Here is a 21,475-nt window from a genome sequence, read left to right as displayed (position 1 = left end):
TAGAAATCAGATCCGTCATCGGTAGGGGCATAATAGTCAGACTCATCATTCACATTATTTGCTTCTTCTTGAAACTCTGGGAACATCCCAAAAGGCTCTTGTTCTTCCTCGACCTCTATGTCCACAGGTTCAAACTCTTCTTGTTCTATATCCGGGGGCTTAACTTCCTCTGGTTGCTTTTCTTTCGCTTCTTGTGGTTCAAAGGCTTTCTTTTGAGGCTCTGATTCTTCTCGTGGATTTGACTCCATCATCAATGGGTCAAGTCTAATTAGCCCTCAAAAACCTATTCTCAGGCTGAGCCGATTTTGGAGGGATTTTCTGGATTCATCCTGCTTCGTGTAACCTTTCAAAGAGTCGAGCCTTCAGCTCAAGCAGTGTTGTAAATTCTCTTGTTGGCTTCCTCTCGAAAGCAGGACGTAGAGTATTGTATGCTAATGATGGTGGTTGATTTTGGTAGTTCGGTAGTGGATGGATTTGTGGGGGGTTATTTTGTGGTGGGCGGTATGCATGGACTGCCGCCTGGTAATTTTGTTGTAGTGGTTGATAAGTTTGTTGTAGTGGTGCTTAGTAAACAGGAGCGGGTACTCAGGCGGTTGGTGGAGCCACATCAGCTGGTACAGTACTGGAAAAGCATGTTGTGCATAGAATATGGGTGTAAGGCTATAGGGTGAAGTCGGGTAATTGTTAGGGAGTGGAACTGGGTGAGAAGATTGTGGCTCTTCCTGCCTTTTTGGGCTTGGTATGTGGGATATGCTCGCCACGTCCTCTTTCATGTAGCGGCTTGTCCAGATGCTTGTTGAAGATGCTGATGATTTTACCAGACTTGAGACCATCTTCTATGGCCTCTCCCATTTTGACTAATTCAGCGAAGGGCCTTCCGGCCATGGACAACATTTTGTCATAGAAGTATGGTTCCTGTGATCTATTGAATATGGAGACCAGTTCTCCCTCACACATTAGTGGCTGCACACAGGCTGCTTCGGCTCTCCACCGACTGGCGAACTCTCCGAAGTTCTCAGTTGATTTTTTTTTTTACTTTTTCAAGATAATATCGATCAGGCACTATTTCGACGTTGAATCGAAATCTATCCACGAAGATTTCTGCCATGTCCTCCAAGTAAGCCATTGGCGCATGTCTTGGGTCGCGAACCATTCAGCAGCCTCGCCAGTTAAACTTCGACTGAATAGCCGCATGATTAGAGGTTCGTTCTTTTTAATACCGACCAATTGGTCATAGTAGGACGAAAGATGTGCTTTGGGATTCCCTGTCGCATCGAACATTTCAAACTTGGGGATCTTGAATCCTTCCGGTAAGTCCAAGTATGGATTCATGCACAGATCATCGTATCTTAAGCCTGTGGACTTTCTGGCGGTCCTGTTGGACCTTTCCAATAGCTCCTCCATTTGTTTTCCATATCCTTCTCACGTTTGTCGTGTTCAACGCTCCAGGCCTTCTCCATTTCCTCATAGTGGTCCAGTTCTTTGTGTTCAGGGGAAGATGCGTTTGGGATGTTGGGAGTTAAAAAGACATTGTTTGGTGAGTGGGAGGTTTGAGTGGGATTGACGCGGTGTTACACCTCGGAAAATTTCCCGTTGGTACGCAAGTAAACGAACTAGTGATGTGTGCGAGTGTATAATGTTTCATGAGCAATATGCGTATATGGACGAGAATGATTAGAATGAAAAGTCGAGAAATGTGAAAAGTTGAAAGTTGGCAAAACTGCCCAGTGGTCGTAAAGTGCAAAATACGGACCGTAAAATGGAATACGGTCCGTAAAATGGCAGTCGTAAATTGCCATGCAAGGTTTCAACTTTCTGCCCAGTTGAGAAGTGGTAAAATACGACCAGGAGGACGGACCGTAAAGTGATTTACGGCCCGTAAACCATGGTCGTAAATCACCATGCATGCAGCCAAAGTTTCAGGTTCTGCTTAAGGTTAAAGATGACCACGAGGGACGGTCCGTAAACTGGAATACGGACCGTAAACGTCCATGGACGACCACTGTACACCTCAGCACAGAATTTCAATTCATTAAATATGAGGACCAAGACTTGTTTTATTTCATTTCTACATTACACCACTTCTCTCTAGAATCATCTCTCTACATTTATTTCATAAGTTTTCAAGGATTATAAGTCACCAACAACATAAACAAGTGAATCAAGTGTACGAAATCCATTAAATACCATCCAAGTCAAGAAATGCAAATGGAGAAAAACTAGGGTTTTGCTCAAAGTGAAGTATTATCAACCAAAGCTTGTCCCTACATCATCTAAGGTAAGATTCATGATATTTATACGTTGGTTAACATATTGGGGAGTTGAAATACTTGGATGGTAGAAGTATATACTAAAATGGTCAATGGAGGGTAAATTGAGGAATGTGGGTAATGTGAATGATTAATGGCCATTGTTATTATATTAATGAAGGTAGAAACTTGAGCATCGAAGGAGTACGCGCAAGTGTAGAATAGTTCGACGAAGAGGTATGTAAGGCTAACCCTTCTTTCATAAGGCATGGTTCCTTGGCCAAACTCTTAAATCCTCTATATGAGTATTTTGTATTCAAGTGATTGACACTCCGAGCTCATAAGCTCACGATCCTCGATACGTGCTACGAATGTACTACGCACACCCTTTGACGAGTAAGCATAAGATAGAGATGTAGCGAAAACGATGATGATAGTGATGACGATGATAATAATAATGATGCTAAAGGTGCCTACGGGCTATTATATTCACATGTGCCTATGAAGGGATATAATGACACCCCGAGCTTATAACGCCGGGTAGGATATATGTATATGAATATGTATAAAGTATGTATACGATTACGAAACGCGCGCACACATCTGCAGATGGTACGGATAACCCTGAAGCCTTGGTAGGGCCATGTATGAGTAACTTTGAGCCTTGGTTGGCCAAGTATGTATGAAACAACGATCCTATGAGGTCGGGTATGCTATGTAAATGCTATGTATATGAAATGACTATGTATATAATATGAATATGAATGTGATAAGACTAGGTATAAGAATGCGAATAAGGACATGTATACGGATATGAGCACAAGTAGGGTACGAGTACTATTATGGAATACGGATGATGACGTAGGTGTACTAATACGTATCAAAAATGGGAAGTCCTACGAAAGGCAGGTAAGTACTATGACGATGATATTATTGTCTCCCCTCCTATGCTATTTCATTGTTGTTCATTACGCTTGTATATCGATGTTGATCATGCTTTACATACTCAGTACATTCTTCGTACTGACGTCCTTTTGTTGTGGACGCTACGTCATGCCCGCAGGTGCTCAGGGAGACGGACTTGATCCATAGCTGCCTATTCGGAGATTTCATAGAGAGCTTCATTTCCTCCGAAGCCATATCTTTTGGGTACTTATTCTTTTGTGTATATAATTATGGGCATAGCGGGGTCCTGTCCCGCTCATGTGATATGTTATACTCTTCCTAGAGGCTCGTAGTCATGTGTATATGGTTAGATATGTCCGGCCTTGTCGGCCTATGTTTTGTATATCATTTTGTCGGCCACGTTGGCCCATGTACATTGATGTGGCATAGATGCCTATAGTGATATAAATGTACTGTTGTCCAATTGGGACTAGTTGACGAATGAATGGAAAGGTATGTATAATTATATGGCTCACCTAGATGTAAGTATAAGAGTAAGCTAAGAGGGTGCACGGGTGGGTTAGCACCGGGTGCTCGTCGCGGCCCCGAGTCGGGTCGTGACACGCGGTTTGCCCATTTGGCAGAGCTGAAACATGTGGTTGGTTTGGTGGATCAATGAACACTGGCTGGGGGGCTTGATATGAGGGAAAGAATTGAGAGGTTCCCAGAATTTGGGTGTATTTTGTTGGTGGCAGAGTACGGAACATCAACGAGATTCAAGTCAATTGGATTTGATAGAGGTGGGATGATTCCTGGAGGGTAGATAGGGAAGTGATCGGGCATTGGAGAGATCTGTGAAGGGAAGGGAGGGGGAGACCTTCTTCATTCAGTTGAGGGGCCCTTGTCAGCATTAGCTATCTCATTCCTAGCCACTTTTTCTTGGAGGGCTGTGATGGCAGTTAGTAATGTTGTTATCACATCTTCTTGAGACGACACTTCCTTTGGGTCTTAGGTATCTCCCTCGTGGAGAACGAGCTCATTTCTACCATTATCTGATGTACCAGTCATTTTCTTTTTTTTCTTGATCTTCGTTCGATAGGGATGCTAACACCGCCTTTGATCTCGTGAAGTATGCTAGCTTTCGGTGCTAACAATTGCATCGGGAGACTGAAGAGAATGCCGCCCAGTGTGGCAGGCTCTTGCAAGAACTTACGGGCCTCATTTTGTAAGACAACAACAACTCAACGGTAGGCAAAGTCATCTATCTGGTGCCAACATATAAAAAAAAATATCACATATATCATATTTGAAAACGCACGTAGCACATAAAGTCATGTATTAAAACCCGAATAACTAATTGATCCTTTGTTCTAAAGGTTCGGACGTTATGGGCCTTTTGTGTTTGAGCGGATGTTGGTCCAGTGGCCTTTGAGGTTGACTTTGGCAAATCCTTCTTCCCTTATAACATAACGGAGGGAGGGGGGATTATAATTTATATTATATAGGGTCCGAGTCTTACGTAGACTACCTACATATCCCTCCGGAGGAAATCAGTCCCTATCATAGTTTAGCTTACAAACGAGGCTATGTATTTTCTTAAATATCATTTGAGCTAAACCTAAACTAAGACATCCCCAGACGAGGCCCGATAAGGGCTTCCCACGTATCCCTTCATAAGGACATCAGGTCGGCATGGTTCCTTATATATTTATGGGGGGAGGGGTAAACGTTTTATGTACAAAAGCTGGAGACACCTAATAGCTACCCAAAAATGTAGCTCTGCAAGTCGCTGTCCTTACGAACTCGCTCTCTCATTTTTTTCTCTCTTCTCAGTACTGTGGTGGGAGGATGACCAAAATCTCCCCCATCTTAATCATATGCTCTACCTCGATCTTGAATGCATAGCATTCTTCAATGTCATGTACTATAGCTCCAGTATTGTACAAGTTCCACGGGTCTGATTTTCCTCAAAGTAGCTAGAGTTTAGAAGATGCGGGCATAAGTCTTCTCAAAGACTGCGAAATCATATCGCCAGATCTAAGTTTTGACGGTGACTCCTTCTCCTGGGACGATAGGGTCGTGGACTAGTAGGGTATGTGGTCCCCATAAAGTTCCAATGATCCTATCATCAATTAAGCTAACAATCTTCCTCCTTAATCCCAAACATTCATTCAAGGTATGGCCTGCCTGATTGCAGTGAAAGGGACATCTTTTGTAGGCGTAGACCAACTCGGGGACTGATAGTTTGACTCGAGTGGTGCAAGGTATCCCCACTGCTTACATTTTCTCAAATACATCCTTACAACTGATGGGTCGAGGAGCCACTCTGAACGGGGAAGGTCAGGCTTTGAAGGCTATGCTCCACCAGGCGGCGGATATGGGTTTGCTCTTCCAAAATTTCCTGATGCCATGGTAGAGGTAGCTGGCACGGGCTCAGGTGAGGGAGCATAGAAATCAGATCCCTCATCGATAGGGGCATAATAGTCAGACTCATCATTCACATTATTTGCTTCTTCTTGAAACTCTGGGAACATCCCAAAAGCCTCTTGTTCTTCCTCGACCTCTATGTCCACAGGTTCAGACTCGTCTTGTTCCATATCCTAGGGCTTAACTTCCTCGGGTTGCTCTTCTTCAGCTTTTTGTGGTTCAGAGGCTTCCTCTTGAGGCTCTGATTCTTCTCGTGGATTTGACTCCATCATCCATGGGTCAGATTCAGCTCCATGATTCTCATTTATATCTTCTGGGACTCCTTCTTGAGATGTCTCTGGCCTTCTTTCCAGTGGTATGTAGTTCATCAACAACTCCCTCACTTCCTCAGAGACGTTCTCCTCATAGTACTATTCTTGCGATATCCCTTCCGGTGGGCTGCCAACCAAATTCAGTAGCCTATCAACCTCTTCAATCTTCTTTCCTATTTCCTGAAGATGCTCTTCTATTTGCTGAACCTTGAGTCTTAGCATCTCAGCAGTTTCTCCTAGGGTGAGTATGTTCTGATCTCCTTGGCTTGCCATTAGTAAGTCGACCTTTTGAGTAGAGATAAATTAGGGTAAGCCTTGAGTCAATTGGTCTTTCTTTTTGGTGTGTAATTTAAAATATTGGATCAACCGCATTCAAGTTTTAGTACATGATAGCACATATATCAAGTCGGCATGTGAAGAATGTAGCAAGCAGTCGTGTAGTTTGTAAACAGTTATACTACTCGTGTTCCTAAGGCCTTTTCAGCCGAGGCTGTCCTAATCGTTTGAAACATGCAAGAACCATTTGTAAAGATTAACCATTACCCCGAAAATCATTATCCATTAATAATAATATCTTCCCCGAGGAGATTACAAAAAGATGAAATCGACATAGGGCTATATATAATAAAGAACGAAAGCCGTGAATCAGTAGAATTCTCCCCCAGCGGCTGATGTCGATGTTTGGTCTGTCTTGGCCTCTTTGGCCCTTCGAAGGGCAGTCTGAATGTGAAGACGGGTCTGATACAGTCCCATCCTGACTATGACTGGATCTGTCTCGTCCAAAATAGTAGCCAAGCATCTATCGATGTTCTCCAAACATTCCCTCAAGTTGTCCTTTTCCTGAATCAAACCGGCTATAGTGGCCTGATCATGCTCCATCTTTTCCAAATACTCGAAGTCCCTATCATTAGCTCTCCTTTCAATCAGGCAAACCCTAGCCTCGGCTTGCGCGGCTTTGTCCCTGATGGTGTGATGAATTATGGGTCCTGGGGCGTTGGTGCCGTCTAGGTGACCCTGTAGCCAAATGTGGTACTCTGGATCGCATCCTACCTCAAACCTGTCAGGGGCTATTATTTTTGGGCCCAATCTCTTGTGCCCATTATACTCTCAAAGAATCTTCTTGGCATTCGAGATTTTCTCTTCCGTGTGCTCTATGATGAACTGCTAGGTATTCCCTACTCGGGGTATCACTTGTCTTCTCCCAATCTGTCTCAGAACTCGGGAGGGGTAGTAGGGGCGAATCCTCCGGACACCAACCAAAGGTAGGAATGGGCAGTTTCGTCCCTTTATTTCCACTGTCTCAGAAAGGAAGTCTGTGAACATCCACTTAATTCTGTCTTCAGTCAACTCTGTGAAGAAGCTGGCCCACGCCTTCTTGGACATGCAGCCTAAACCTGGGCAGTAATCAATGAGGCTATCTACCCTGTTGTGTTGACTCAAACCCTGGACCTCTTTTGCCAAGCGAAGGTGTTTGACAATCCAACATTGTAGCAGCATACTACATCCCTGGAAGTATCTGAAATAATTCTGAAAAATGTCTAAAGCTCGAAAGATATCTGCCAATATGATGGGAGCGAGATTGACATAACGAGTCTCTTGATCCTTAGTTATGTCGTGGAAGAGGGCCTGGGCCAGGTAGATGGCTTGTGTGTCTATGGATAATGATCTGTTCCCCGGGAATACCATAGTACCTAAAAGTGCGATGGCAAATGCTAAAGGCCTAGTGGCTTCCCTTTCTTCTCGACTCTTGAACTCCTCCTGATGCAATGTGTACCCGTGGTGTCCCTGAATCTCCGGTACAAATCTCTGAAGGCTACCATAGGCCCATGAGCCCAAGGTGCTTAGGTCAAAGCAAGATATTTCTGAATCTGGCTAACTGACAACCTCTGAGGGAACAACAAGTTATGGTCTGGATTATTTCTTCTCTTTAGACAGGTTCCATTACTGTCTATATCATCCCTAATCTCCTCTAGGGTGGGTGTCATCTCAATATCTCCAAACCGGAACAACATTTCTTTATCGTCTCAATATCCGGCCAACGCTTCCATTAATTCTGGGTGACCCTTCTTGGTCATGATCGAGGGTAGATGACCTAGGGTGCAATTGATAGTCCTTCATGGTCATGATCGAGGGTAAATGACCTAGGGTGCAATTGATAGTCCATCGCCTAACCACTTCCACCAAGCTCTAAGCAGATCCGGAGCCGTGATGATAATATCAAACTGGATTCTTCTTTCTATCTACAAAATAAAACTCGGTTAAGATTCTCCCCTTCCCGTAGGGCCAATGGTTCAACATATAGGTGAAAGCATTGTTTCCATGTATCATGTAAATGAGATGTGGTGTCTTCAGGTCGTAGACCGTTTGAACACGGGGTAATCTTCTTAGTGAGCCTCAGGTAGGTTTGAGATACCCAAGGCACGTCTAGGCATGAATGCTCTAGTTCGACAGGGTTTTGGCTTCGCTCTATCCTAGTTATCACTAGTGTAGGCTTTTACAAATGACCGGGAACCCGGGCAGACAACTGGGGCTAAACCGTTAGGCCTGTTGGACGATCGTGTACCAACCCCACCTCATAACGGTTCCAAAATAAATGTCTGGTTTATAGTGAAGGAGCGACCGCGTACTCCGCGAAGTCGCCTTTGGAACAAAGTATAAAATAAATACCAGGAGTGGCGGAGTTTATGATATGCATGCAATGACAGTTTATAATTGCGGAAAATAAACACATAAGTAGTTAAAGCAAATAAATTCACATTATATTGGAATCCTTATGGTTAGAACCTAAAAATCCCCAACGAAGTCGCCATCTGTTACGGTTCGCATTTCGCGGGTGGGGTTAGCGCTCGGAAAGCTACTTCGAACCTGTTGGTGCTCTTTCGGACTTTGTTTTAAAAGAGTCGCCACCTGATTTTTAGGAAATTAGGAAAATCAGTTCCGAAGAGTTTATTCAAATATAGTGAAAATAGCCTTCGTAATCCAAAGTTCTAGGTAAGGGTTTTGGTGATTCCTTAGGGAAAGTGTTAGGCATCCTAGTATTAAGGATCCGTTCTATACGGTTGACCTTCGAATTCCAAAGTATGAGTATTTGCATGAGCTGTTTATTTAGTGTTATTTTCCCGCATTTATAAAGTCTGTAATTTGCATATCATTTTTTGAAATGAATTGAATATATCCCCTTTATATATAGGGTATTTAGGTTTGGATTTATAATATCCGGATATAAATATTTCCTTATATAAGGATAATATTTGTTATGAAAGACGAAAAATTGTTTACATTTGAATGAGAAATATAAGTAGTTTTGTCCATGCTTAACTCATACTTGGCTCGAGTCGTTCTATTTAATACATTCAGAACGTCTCATCTAGGACTTTGTGTTTTATAAGATTTCACTCGTTTTTTAATAAGTTTGGGTTTATATAAAACTGGTTTTGTTACTTAAATAACTGTGTATATATATGTATATATAACCTCTTTTTTGCCTTAAGGCGGGCTGGTCACAAAATGATCATTTTTGTCTCTCTTTATACCAGCAGGCTTAATGCCCAAAACTCTTGTTTTTTTGACTTAAAAATCAGACAGACCGAGGGCCAAAATGTTTATATTCAACTAGGCTTTTGGCCCAAATATATGTCTCGTTTTGCATTGTGACAAAGAAAACGTTTTCCTTTATTTCCTAACTGGTCTGATCTTCCAGAAAAATATGTCATATTGTTTTATGACTTTGGAAACCTTTTTGATTTTTTAAAGAATTGTTCTTGTCAAAACCTTTTGTTATCGGGTTGTGAAATCGTTAAACTTATTTCGGGGCTTTGAAAATACATTTGGGGACTTAAGGGCTAATAAACGGCATATGTACTGTTGTCCTAAGACGACTAGTTCAAACAATAAAGATTCCAATATATGTATGTATGAGTTTTTATAACCTTATACGAATATACAACAAAATTGCACTTTTTAAAGAAAGCAAAATAAATAAAATAAAAGAGAGGGAAGGCTAGGGGCGTACCAAGCCCCTACTTGGTCATTTTCACCCATGGCTGGGCCGTCTATATGTTTCTATTAATATTAGCTTCCTATCTTCGCGGACGCGATAATTATGAAGGAATTTCCTGTTGGGCCATGGCCCAGGTTGGCTTTAGACCCGCCCAAGTGACCATGTGGTAGAGGAGGAAAAAGAAAAAGGGTTCCTGATCAGTTTATAATCTTCTGAACTTATCACATGAGTAATCATACATATACCATACATATATACATATACGCAGATACAAGTCATAAAAAAATAGAAGCAGTGTACACTCAAATATACCATATTGGGCCCTAGTAATAAAGTAAACCATATTCAAAGCTACCTTATTTCTGGATTTAAATGAAAAAACATATTATCCTTATTGGGCTAGGCCCATCTCCTTTCCAAACAAAAACCAAATCAAAGCGTATATTCAGTGTATCTAGTGTATACCCTTCCTTATTCTTGGTAATAGGATAATGTATGTTCAACTCTTAAGCGAGTTCTAAGTCCCATATTCACTACTAACAGATCATATGTATTACTCTCAAACCAAGTTAAATTCATTGTCAAACCAACTAGATTAAATATGGCACAGATCCTTTCACACAAGTTCAATCGCTAGAATGCAGATCTTTAACAACTTACTATGATAAGTATAGGGGTACGTCAATACTTGACATGATTACTGCTAACAAATAGGCCAATATACTTGCAATCAAGAGAAGAAACAGGCATGAGAATTGGTCTTATAAATTAATTTAGTTAAGATACCAAAATGTAGGACCTCTAGTTAAACAAACAAAACAGCCAGGCTGATCAGCAGGTAGGTAGATTCAAACAATTAGACAGAACACAAGAGCAGTCGTTAGGCCTTAGCTAAGCTTTGAGTAAAAATAAGAAAATGCACACACATATTCAGTCATGCTTCAACTTGAGTGATATGCCAAAAGATGGGAGATCAATTATGCTATAATGGCAGAGATTTTAAATGATTCTAATGATCTAGATAATTCAATCCTTATGGTTTCAAGGTTAAGATCCACTCTGTCTACCCTTTTTCCCTTTTACTTTTCACACAATGCTAACTAGCTTACATGATCCAATACCAAATCCTTAAGCAGCCGCAGTCAGTATAGAGGCATTCAATTTAGCAGCTAAACTACTCCACAACAAGAATAGGGATGGGTACATGCATAAGGGAGACAGGACTTCATGGAAGAAACAAAGAGGGATTATAGGGAGTGGGTTTATCATGGTGATCAACAATAAAATCTTTAGTTATTGAGCCTACGAGTTGTCTAATGAGCTCAGCATGAGATAATATCATATTTGAACCAAAGAAGACACTCAGAAGCAATACTCAATATCATGAGGCTTACAATATGAATAGGTAGATCCATTTTTTACAGTAACAAAATGCAGATAAGCTTCAGTTTTGATGGATGACACAGAGATGGCCTTTAAAGCTCAGTCAAGATTGAATGAATGGAGGAAGATGCACAGACAATGGTTCAGAACATCAAGCATGCTATAGTTTCAATGAAATATGAAGGAAAGAAGCAAAACAACTATGTATTTATGTGCTATCAGGATCTCAGAAAAAAGGGAGGACAAATGGCATGAGGAATCTTAAGAAGTCTTCATAATCTTTTGGTCATTTATTCTATCCCTGAGTCAGTTTAGCAGCCAAACTTCATTCTTGATTAAATCCATTTCTTTTGCTCCAAAATTAATCCATTTGTACACAGTTTACCTATTGAACTCTAACAAGCACAATTTACACAAAAAGAATAACTTCAAACTCACCCTCCCTTTTCCTTAATTTATTGATGAGAGTGAGATCCAGAAGGGCATGCATAGTGAACACATGTCCCACAGACCATTAAGGCATGCCATGACACCTTTTATTTGAGGAAAAGGTACTATGAACCAAGTTTTCCTTGGTTCTTACCAATCCCTACTCTAAGGTGCCTTTTAAAAAAGGGCTTCCTTAGGTCATGTGACCTAGAGTTCATCCCTACACGCTCCTTGATGCTATTCTTCTATCAATCAATCAACCCAAGTGTCAACAGCAAAGCCAACTAACTTCTCCAGTCAAGTTCAGCCTAAAGGTCATGGCCAAATTGAGGTCTTAAGCTTTACAGCCCCCTAACAAGACATCAATAATCTAAGGGTCTCTTTTCAGATTGATTTATCTTTGATTTTTAAAATAAGTCAGACTGGTCTCTAAATAACACCTGGGCCTCTTATTTATGTTAAATACTGTATTCCTAATTAGTTTACACCTGTTAATCCCTTCCTTAATCATGCTTGTTATCAGATCAACAAGTTATTATACATCAATAATCTAAGGGTCTCTTTTCAGATTGATTTATCTTTGATTTTTAAAATAAGTCAGACTGGTCTCTAAATAACACCTGGGCCTCTTATTTATGTTAAATACTGTATTCCTAATTAGTTTACACCTGTTAATCCCTTCCTTAATCATGCTTGTTATCAGATCAACAAGTTATTATACATCATAAAGCTCGTCAAGTCAATAAAAAATAGAAGCAACTTACAAAAAATGTCAAGGCATTACATTGTACAACAACTCAACATCAATCATGGAAAATATCAGGAGTAAACAGAGCATTCCATGCAAGAATTCTTATATGCAGAGTTAAGATGATTCTAACTTAGGAATAATAGGCTTGAAGTATCCCAGTCTCATAAATTAGGAAAGGAATAGCACAGGTTAGGCTAGTGAGAGTTACAGACACACTCAAAATCCAAAACAAGGATCATACAACAGCATTCAGAGATATGTTTAAGTCATTAGACTTTTCAAATAAGTATTATCACATTATGAGGGCAAGTAGTCAAGTAGTGATCCAATAAACATGTCATGTAGGCATCTAAAGCAAGGCAGTTTCATCAATAAGTCATACAACCTAAATTAATGCTCAAATAGTCATGTAATACCCTATGTGTCCCTTAAACAACTAAAGCAAACCCCTTCATTCAAGTACACTGCCAATAGTGAACTGTTAACCCTCATCAAACCTTAAACTTATTCAACATGGATCATTACAGTTTTCTAGCAGTCTTACACATTTTTGCACAAGATTAGCATTAGTCCAGGTCATTTAATCCAGAAAAATAGCTAATAATCAGACTAAGCACATAATTAGTAAGGGTGTCATGTTTAGGAGGAACTTATCCCATAGTTTATTTAAACAATGCTAAGGAAAAACTACACTACATGACTATCAATCAGCACCCAGAACACTTAACATCAAAGACAAATATCATCATATGAACAAAATAACTAAAAGTAACAAAATAAATAACAAGATTAAAGTGTTACCGTTTTTAAGCGCAGCCGTGAACAAGAATGGATTTGAAGACCTTTGCTCTTCCAAACCCCAATCTTAGCCACACAAAGCACAAAAAAACACAAAGGAAAATAAATTTTAGAACTAGAAAAGACTCAAACCCTTTAGTTGAAGTCTAAAATTATACTTATGAAGCTTAAATTTCGAGTAAAACTCAAAGTTCAAGCCTCTTAAAGTTGTGAAAACGTTTTTGAGTGTGAGACATGGGTTTCTATTTATAGAACCCCAAAATTCATCTTAAAGCTTTAACAAATCAATGTGGGACTTGTGATTTCTTCACAAATCTTAACTTGTTTTAGCACTGAACGACCATGATTGGATGATACCACAACCAACGGCTCGATTTGAGCCGTTTTTTCTCGATCTACGTGTTTACAAAGAAAAAAATAAAGTAATGATAAATAAAAAGGGTAAATTGTACCTTTAGGACGTGTTTGGATGGATTTGGTGAAGGATATTCGTGAATAAGGATGAAGCAATAAATACTTCATCCTTTTTATGCCACAAACACCTACTACTACGCCTATACTAGTGATGGGACAGGAGGAGAGAGGGGGGATAGGGTGGCGGCGCTAGGGTTGAAGAAACCCTAGTGGCAATAGATACAAATGACCCCTTTAGGGGTTGTTTTCACTGAAGAGGGAGTAATATATACTCGCCCCTATTGGGCCGGGTCTAGGCTGCTGGGCTTGGGCTCGGCCACCAGTAGAAAAACAAAAAAGGGGCCCTTATACATGTATATTATACATAAATATTTGCGTATATCAGGTGTATACATGTACATAAAGGGTGAAATGGGTAATCTGGATAAATGAAAAATGCTAAAAGTATCGATTATTAATCATATTAAAGCGATTAGGACATGATTAGTATTTAAAATACAACTAATTATGTAACTAGACTAAATTTGAAAACCCACTTTGATTATTTCAATTTTGGCCTTATTTGGCCTAGTTAACCAATTAAAGCAAAATTTGCACTTAATGACCTCAATTGATTTGTCAATGGATTTGGTCATTTCAATTAAAGCCACTTAAAGGCCAATTTGCAAATGTAACGACCCGCTTGGTCGTTATAGTATTTCCGGCACTTTCGACCTTTTTCCGAGCATGGTTAGCTCACTTTTGACCCGAGGGGACCGTTGACACGCTTCCTGAGGTGTTTAGATTTGATTCAGACGGTTTTTTATGAAATTTGGGCTTAAAGCGAAAAAGAGTTGACTCAAAGTTGACTTTTGGGTAAACGAACCTTTTTCAAAAATCCGTCGAGTTCGAGAGGTCCGGTGATCTTTTAGAACTTGTGTGTATATCTGGTTCGGTTTCCAATGCACTCGGGTGCATTTTGAGACTTGGGTTTGGAAGTTGGAATTGTGGTTTCGGGGGTTGACTCGGTCTATGAAACCTCTGTTGAGAATTTCGAGGCATGAGTGCATTCATAGCGTGTTTTTATGTGTGTTTTTTTGTGTATGTGGTTTGAGAGCAGATGGCCTCAGGTATTGGTCATAATTTCTGATTGAGATTGGAACTATTTTTTGGGAAAATCTTTGTTGGTGTCCGCCATTACCACCATAGCGGTACCTCTTGAGCGGGTATTGGCCGCTGTGGCCGCCCAGTGCCTTGTAGCCCGACCATCCGGGCGGTCTGAGATGTCGTTGGGGAGGTACCGTCGCAGCGGTCCCGATGCCGCCGTATCGGTATCGGGCTTGTTATATTCATTAATTATGTATTAAAAGCCTTTGTCTCTTATTTATTACTATTCCAAAAATTGAGCTTTGGGGAGAAATTCGAGAGGATTCTTGGATAAGATTCTTGGTAGTAAGTCTGTCTAATCTTCTTGCTATTTCATTATCCCTAATCATCTTAGAATCCCTTTCATCTTGTTAGTTCTTTAAGTGATGAAGATTAAAACTGGGTTTAATGAATATTCTATCTAGGCTTCTAAATCATGATTTGTTTGTTGGGTTAGCTTCATTAAGCATTTAATTGATGATTAGAACCCTTGATTTCATGACTTCTTCCTAATTAGAGGCTAATTTGTGGATTTAGGAGTTAGGGTTTATACCCAAATTTAGGGGTTTTTCCTAGAATCCGAATTAGAGTGAATTGTTGATTATTATAGCTTGCTAATGATGGGAATTGATCATCTAGAGGTTTAATTTCATGTGCGGCCTTTAGATCCCTAATTTCACCCTTCTAGTTCGTAAACCCTATTCCATAGGTTGGGGATTTGGGTTTTGATAGAAGTAGGGTTGGTTTTGATGTTCTTCTTGATTTTAATTCCATGATTCGAATATGCTTTGATTCTAATTCCATGATTCGAATATGCTTAGACTTTCTTGATATCGAGGCTAAGCGGAAAGGAAAGGCTAAGGTATAATTGTTGGTGTTATCGTTGTTCGACCTTCCAGGTAGGTTATGGCTTACCCTATGGTGAGACTTCGTTTAGCAAAGCATATATTTAGATGATATTGTCGGAGAAAGCATGTAAACCTCTGGTGTATGAAGTTGGGTTGGATATTGTCTTAGGTTGGGCTCTGTTGTGTGATTGGGGTTAGCCACCCCATTGTATTGTGACTTGATTTGTTTCTATTGTTGTTGGTTCGATGCCACTTGCTGATAGTAGATATTGGAGACTATTGATACATCTTGATCATGATATTGTAGTATCTTACTTGTTGACGTTTGATACTAGGATAGTGTTCTATATGACTTGTGTAGTCTTTTTATGATATTGTTGGAGTACCCATGCTTGGTACTTGTGATATTTGATTTGATCATTGATGTTGAACTCATACATTGCACGTATTCTCGTCCTTCGTAATATACTGTTGATACTTTGATGATATTTGACGAAACATTGTGATGAGCTAGGCTCAGATTGGATGAGAGTGACGTGAGGTTCGATATCCGATGGTTGTCCCGAAATGGTGGTTGTGTGGTAATGGTATCCAGGTTGTCGCCAGACCGTGAAGTACATGGACTCCGCAGGTCCCCCATGGGTTGTGCTGATGAAGATCCTTCGTGGGCAAAGATTCAGAGTCTCGTTACCGTTAGGCAAAGATCCGGAATGAGTTGTACATGGACTTCGCGGGTCCCCATGGGTTGTGCTATCGAGACGTCGATATTTCCGTCCGGAGTACATGTGTACATAGCATTGCATTGCATTTCATACATTATTGCATTGCATTGCACGATGGCTTATATTGTGATAATCTGGTGATTTACTTGCGTTATTTGGATTCGTATTAGATATATTGGAACTTGGCACACTTGGGTTTAGATGCTACAACCTAGGTGACAACGTGTACTTGGTTCTGACTTGTGTTTGACTTATACTTGTTGATTTATCTGCTTATCTTACTTTATTGTCTGGATTATGTTAGCTATACTTAGTCGACCTATGATACCCACCAGTACTGTGGTTTTGTACTGACCTACACTTGCTGTATTCTTTTATGAATGCAGAATTCCAGGTTGGATCTACTTCCGTCTCTTGTGGCTGATAGTCGCTATCAGGATTGCTTAGAGTCTACCGGGTGAGCACGAGACGTCCGCTGCCTTGAAAATTCTTCTTATTTATGTCTTATTTTCCCATTCTGAGATATATTCAGATTTGATGTATTATTGATATTCCAGACTTGTATAATTCTAGGTAGATGCTCTTGTATGGATTAGACCAGACTCTGGGGTGTATTTCCTTATTTCCGCACTTTTTCTATATTATCATCATCAGACTTACGTGATTTATTCTCTTTCGCTTATTTAATTATTTATTAATGTTTTTATATTGTTGGGTTGAGGTTTCGCTTACCGAGGTGAGAAAAGTAAGTGCCCGCACGACTTAGTTAAATTGGGTCGTGACAGCAAAAGTGGCCCCAATTGTCTTAAACCATGAGCTGGTTAATCCAATTGTGGTCATAATGTAAACAATTATACATTTAGAAATCAATTTGCAATAACGACCCTCTAATTAACTAATTAACCTAATTAAGTACTAAAACAATTTATTAAATTTGACAAATTATGCAAAAATAAAAAATGGGAGATTTTAGGGGTAAAATGGTCAATTCTTTTAATTACTAAAATTCCTTGGATTAAAGGGAGAAAATCATTTGTTAATTTTGACATTTTGACAATTTAACAATGAAGAGAATAATTATTCAAAATTGCATTGCTCTTGATTAATTCTAACAGAATATTTTATAAATGTCATAAAATACCAGCTAATTACTGAATAATTCTATCATGTCATAGAAATCACTTTATCAATTTAAAGGAGTAAAAACATTGACCATAGTAATTTTGTAAAATCATTTAGACCCTTTAAGATGCATGATTCATTTTATTTATTATCCAAGGACTCTGAGTAATTAAAATAAATTATGTGAGGTCAAAAATTAGGTGTCAACAGGGGGTTCAAAATATAAAAAAGTAAACATACAAAGAAGCCAAATGGGGTTCAACATCTCCTATATATACATAAAAAATAATTTTAACCATGTAGAAATAGTGTTGTTTTCCGCCAAAGGAGGTTCAGACGAACCCCTTCGGCCCTATGTGGCTTCGTCATTGTGTTGGTGATGCTTTAAAATTTCAAAATGGCGTTGGATGCTCAATGTTTGAATGCATGAAGTTGTAACCGAAAGAATAGAAAAGATTGAACTAAACCATTATGTAATAAAGGATTTAAACATGGAGAAGAAATTGAATAGAAGAAGGAATGTGAAGGGGAAAAACAGATATATAATTGAGGATATATTAATTACTTGAAGAATTAAATGTGGAGCATTAAAGTAGGATTGATTAACTTCTTATTCAATCAACCTTTATATAACTAAATATTATTATTTAATTAGATGTTTTATTGTATTTTAATTTACTGTAGGGGCAAAATGATAATCTAACTTTGAAGGTAGGAGCTTCTCACTTTTAGTATAATATGATGTGTTATAAGAACAGTAAAAATGTCATTCTTTCCACTTGGCAAATAGAATACAAGATCTTATAATGATTAAAATGGCATTTGAAATAATTATATGGATTAAGCACTAAATGTAGAAGGCTTACAATTTTATATTCAAAGGAAAAAAAGAAGAAGAGGAAACTACTTGAAAGTATAAAGACATCTTCTGAGAGCAATAAACCCTTGATTAAAAGAATAAGAAGAAGAAGCAAGAATAAGTTTGCGAAATTCGTTAAATTTGTCCTTCATTAATAGTTTGGTCCAGAAATGCTCATGCCGCTATATAATTGGTCCAAAATGTCCTTATTTCACATAAAGCTTAACAGAATACATATTTGGACCTAAACGCATACTTGAAGGGCACAATTGATCCAATTTAATTCCTAATTGCAATTATGCAACAACTTGTAAAGTTGTATTTATACGGGGCAACAGAATGTAACAACTAGTTTATGAAAAGTTAAACTATATATATATATATATATATATATATATATATATATATATATATATATATATATATATATATATATATATATATATATATATATACACTAAACGCATACTTGAAGGGCACAATTGATCCAATTTAATTCCTAATTGCAATTATGCAACAACTTGTAGAGTTGTATTTATACGGGGCAACAGAATGTACCAACTAGTTTATGAAAAGTTAAACAATATATATATATTATATATATATATATATATATATATATATATATATATATATATATATATATATATATATATATATATATATACCGGCAGCAAATAGGGTGATATTTATAGCCTCACCTTTTGGTCTTGCTATCCTAGTTTCAAGCATTCTGTTTTTCCCTTTTAGAAAACACCAAAAAAAAAATTAAAAAGATCATGCAGCCTCAAGCTCCCTCGATCCTTCCAAGAGATGAGATATGGGAGCAGAGAAAAGAATTTCACATAACGGGACAGGACAAGAGAAAGGAAGTGCTTTCTTTCTCTAATATCTTTCCCATTATATTTTCTACTCATTCATGGGAAGGAAAATTCCTTTGGGAGAGGTTCATCCCAATCATCCTCTCATTTATTTCTTATTTCTAACTGCTAGCATTGCTGCAGTCATTGGTATAGTTTCATCTCTTTGTGGTCTTTTGGAAAGAATTAAAGGATCCCCTACAGGGGCAGAGCCAGGTAGGGCCAAAGGGTTCATCTGAACCCCCTTCAACAGAAAATTACATTGTTTATACATGATTAAATTTAATCTTTTACACATATATAGAAGACGTTGTCTCGGCGTAACTGGTAAAGTTTCTACCATGTGACTAAGAGGTCACATGTTCGAGCCGTGAAAACAACCTCTGGCCAAAATATAGGCTAAAACTGCGTAAAATAGACTCTTGTGCTTCGGCCCTTCTAAGCTTAGTGCACCAGATAACCCTTTTTTCTTTTATATATAGTAGATGTTGAATCCCTTCTGGCTTTTTCGTGTTACTTTTTCATATTTTGTAACCCATTAGTGAAAATTCAGATTCTACCACTGATCCCCAGACCCTTCTGCAGGAGGTATCAAAGAAAATGCAGTTGTTGTTAGGACTTCCTCGAATGAGCCAGAAAATAATGCAACAATATCAGATGCAAATAATGAGGAATTATCAACTGATAAAAAAAGTGAGGAAAATATCTTGCAACAACCATTGCCACCACCGCTAGCTCTGAGGACAGTCGCTTCTCATAATTTAAGGACTAATTCAATGGCACCTACTCGAGTTTCCAGGTCGAATTCAAGCATAAAATCTCTACAGAGAAAATTAAGTACAAGTATGAGCATGAAGGCATTCTCGGGTGCATTAACACATCGTCATGAAAAAATTAATTCAAAGTTGATGAAACACGAAGACTCGATCTGGAAGAAGCAAATCATCTTAGGAGAGAAATGTAAAGTCCCAAATCATGATGAAGATGACGACACGGTTCTATATGATGAAGATGGGAATAGAATCTCAACTTATCATCCCAAACAACTCAATGTCATGTCCATATCGAGGCAATCATCAGAGATAGATGCAAATGCAATTCCAAAATGAAGAAAAATGATATATGTAAAGAAGGAAAGAAACTAGGTAGGAATGAAACACAAAACTTATGTATAGAACAATTTTGTTTCTTCTGAATGATGAAGAATGATGACGATATGAGTTAACATGGTTTCCTTCAAATTCCTATTTCATTGTTTTGTGTATATAAAGTACAATTAATTTGTTGTTCTGATCAAGTATACATTTCTCTGTTCATTAACTCATTAGATACTTCTCGAGCTACATGAAGCTTCTTTTAATGAGACGATGACAAATGAAAGTAATTAATAATTCATCCGTCCCAATGCAAGTGTTTTAGTTTGAATAGACTCGGATTTATGAAAAATAAAGAAAGACTTTTGAATATTGTTGTGTTCTAAATTAATGTATATAATGTACAAAATGTCCTTTGAATCTTGCGGTTATAAACTATTTATGTAGTATGTTTGAACTGTCGACTTACCAAATACAGAAAAAAATACTCTTTTGGGACAGACCGAAAAAAAAAGAAGTAAGACACTTAAGGTGAGACGGAGGGAGTATTGGTTAAGATCCATTATCACACAATTAAATCTTTCCAATCCTGTTTCTATTGATGATCAATATAATTTGATTTTTATTTATACAACATTTTGTATTGGATGTAACAATTCAATATTTCGATTATCACTAAAACATTTTGCATGATGTATCTGCTAATGACATGACAAAGGATATCATACCTTTGAAGAATCATAAAAATGTTATATAAGCAAGTGCTCCTTATTTAGATTACTTTTTCTTAGAGATAATTTCACAAACTTTCTCTAAGGTTTAGCTTATAACATTGTTTCCCTTATGGTTTGAAATATTTCACTTATTACCCTTATATTAACTTCCTTTGTAACAAGATTACTTTAAATGATAAAATATATTAGATATTCCAAAGTTGCCCTTTTGTGGGATTTATTATTGAGTACTAAATTTTGGGACAAAAACACTCTTCAAATATAACATTAGGCTTGAAATATTCTACAAAAAATGTTCCACTCTACCGCCATCGTTCATTGAATCCATTCGATTGCATTCTTCTAAAGGAGAGACCTTGTCATGCCGATCTCTTCAAAATAGATGAACCCTTTCACGCCACTGACAAATAAATAAATATGAAATAGCTGTTACCAATTTCTTCTTATTGGATAAAGAAGTGCTG

At 38.4% G+C, this 21,475-nt stretch overlaps 2 protein-coding genes across 5 annotated transcripts in view; one reads left to right on the top strand and one right to left on the bottom strand.

Moving 5' to 3' along the window:
• The window catches only part of LOC132606031 (uncharacterized), a 38,156-nt gene extending 24,284 nt beyond the window's left edge, over positions 1-13,872 (bottom strand). For 2 of the 4 annotated variants that reach the window (XR_009569578.1, XM_060319325.1), the window contains exons 1-2: positions 13,686-13,872; positions 13,237-13,299 (exon numbers count right to left, since the gene is read on the bottom strand). Coding sequence is in view for 1 of the 4 variants with exons in the window: in XM_060319325.1 (XP_060175308.1) it covers positions 13,237-13,299; positions 13,686-13,755 (133 nt within the window). In the remaining 3 variants the exon portion in view is untranslated. Of the gene's footprint in view, positions 1-9,754; positions 10,012-13,236; positions 13,300-13,685 lie in introns of those variants that run through there. The other 2 variants (XR_009569579.1, XR_009569577.1) reach the window with 2 other exon arrangements.
• A 5,248-nt stretch (positions 13,873-19,120) lies between these two features.
• LOC132605030 (uncharacterized) lies at positions 19,121-20,379 on the top strand. The gene is made up of 2 exons (XM_060318349.1): positions 19,121-19,399; positions 19,769-20,379. Exons 1-2 carry the CDS (start codon positions 19,243-19,245, stop codon positions 20,290-20,292), a joined length of 681 nt encoding a protein of 226 aa, XP_060174332.1. The 5' UTR covers positions 19,121-19,242; the 3' UTR covers positions 20,293-20,379.
• Positions 20,380-21,475: the final 1,096 nt, after the last annotated feature.

Source organism: Lycium barbarum, chromosome 8 (genome assembly GCF_019175385.1).
Source record: "Lycium barbarum isolate Lr01 chromosome 8, ASM1917538v2, whole genome shotgun sequence".
Lineage (NCBI taxonomy): Eukaryota > Viridiplantae > Streptophyta > Magnoliopsida > Solanales > Solanaceae > Lycium > Lycium barbarum.
This window is presented reverse-complemented; position numbering and strand designations above follow the sequence as displayed.

What these genes read in the sequence shown, in the direction of transcription:
- LOC132605030 (XM_060318349.1), top strand. Translation starts at nt 19,243, where the DNA reads ATGGGAAGGAAAATTCCTTTGGGAGAGGTTCATCCCAATCATCCTCTC. An exon ending in CCCTACAGGGGCAGAGCCAG is followed by an intron (nt 19,400 to 19,768) that starts GTAGGGCCAAAG and finishes ACCCTTCTGCAG; the next exon opens with GAGGTATCAAAGAAAATGCA.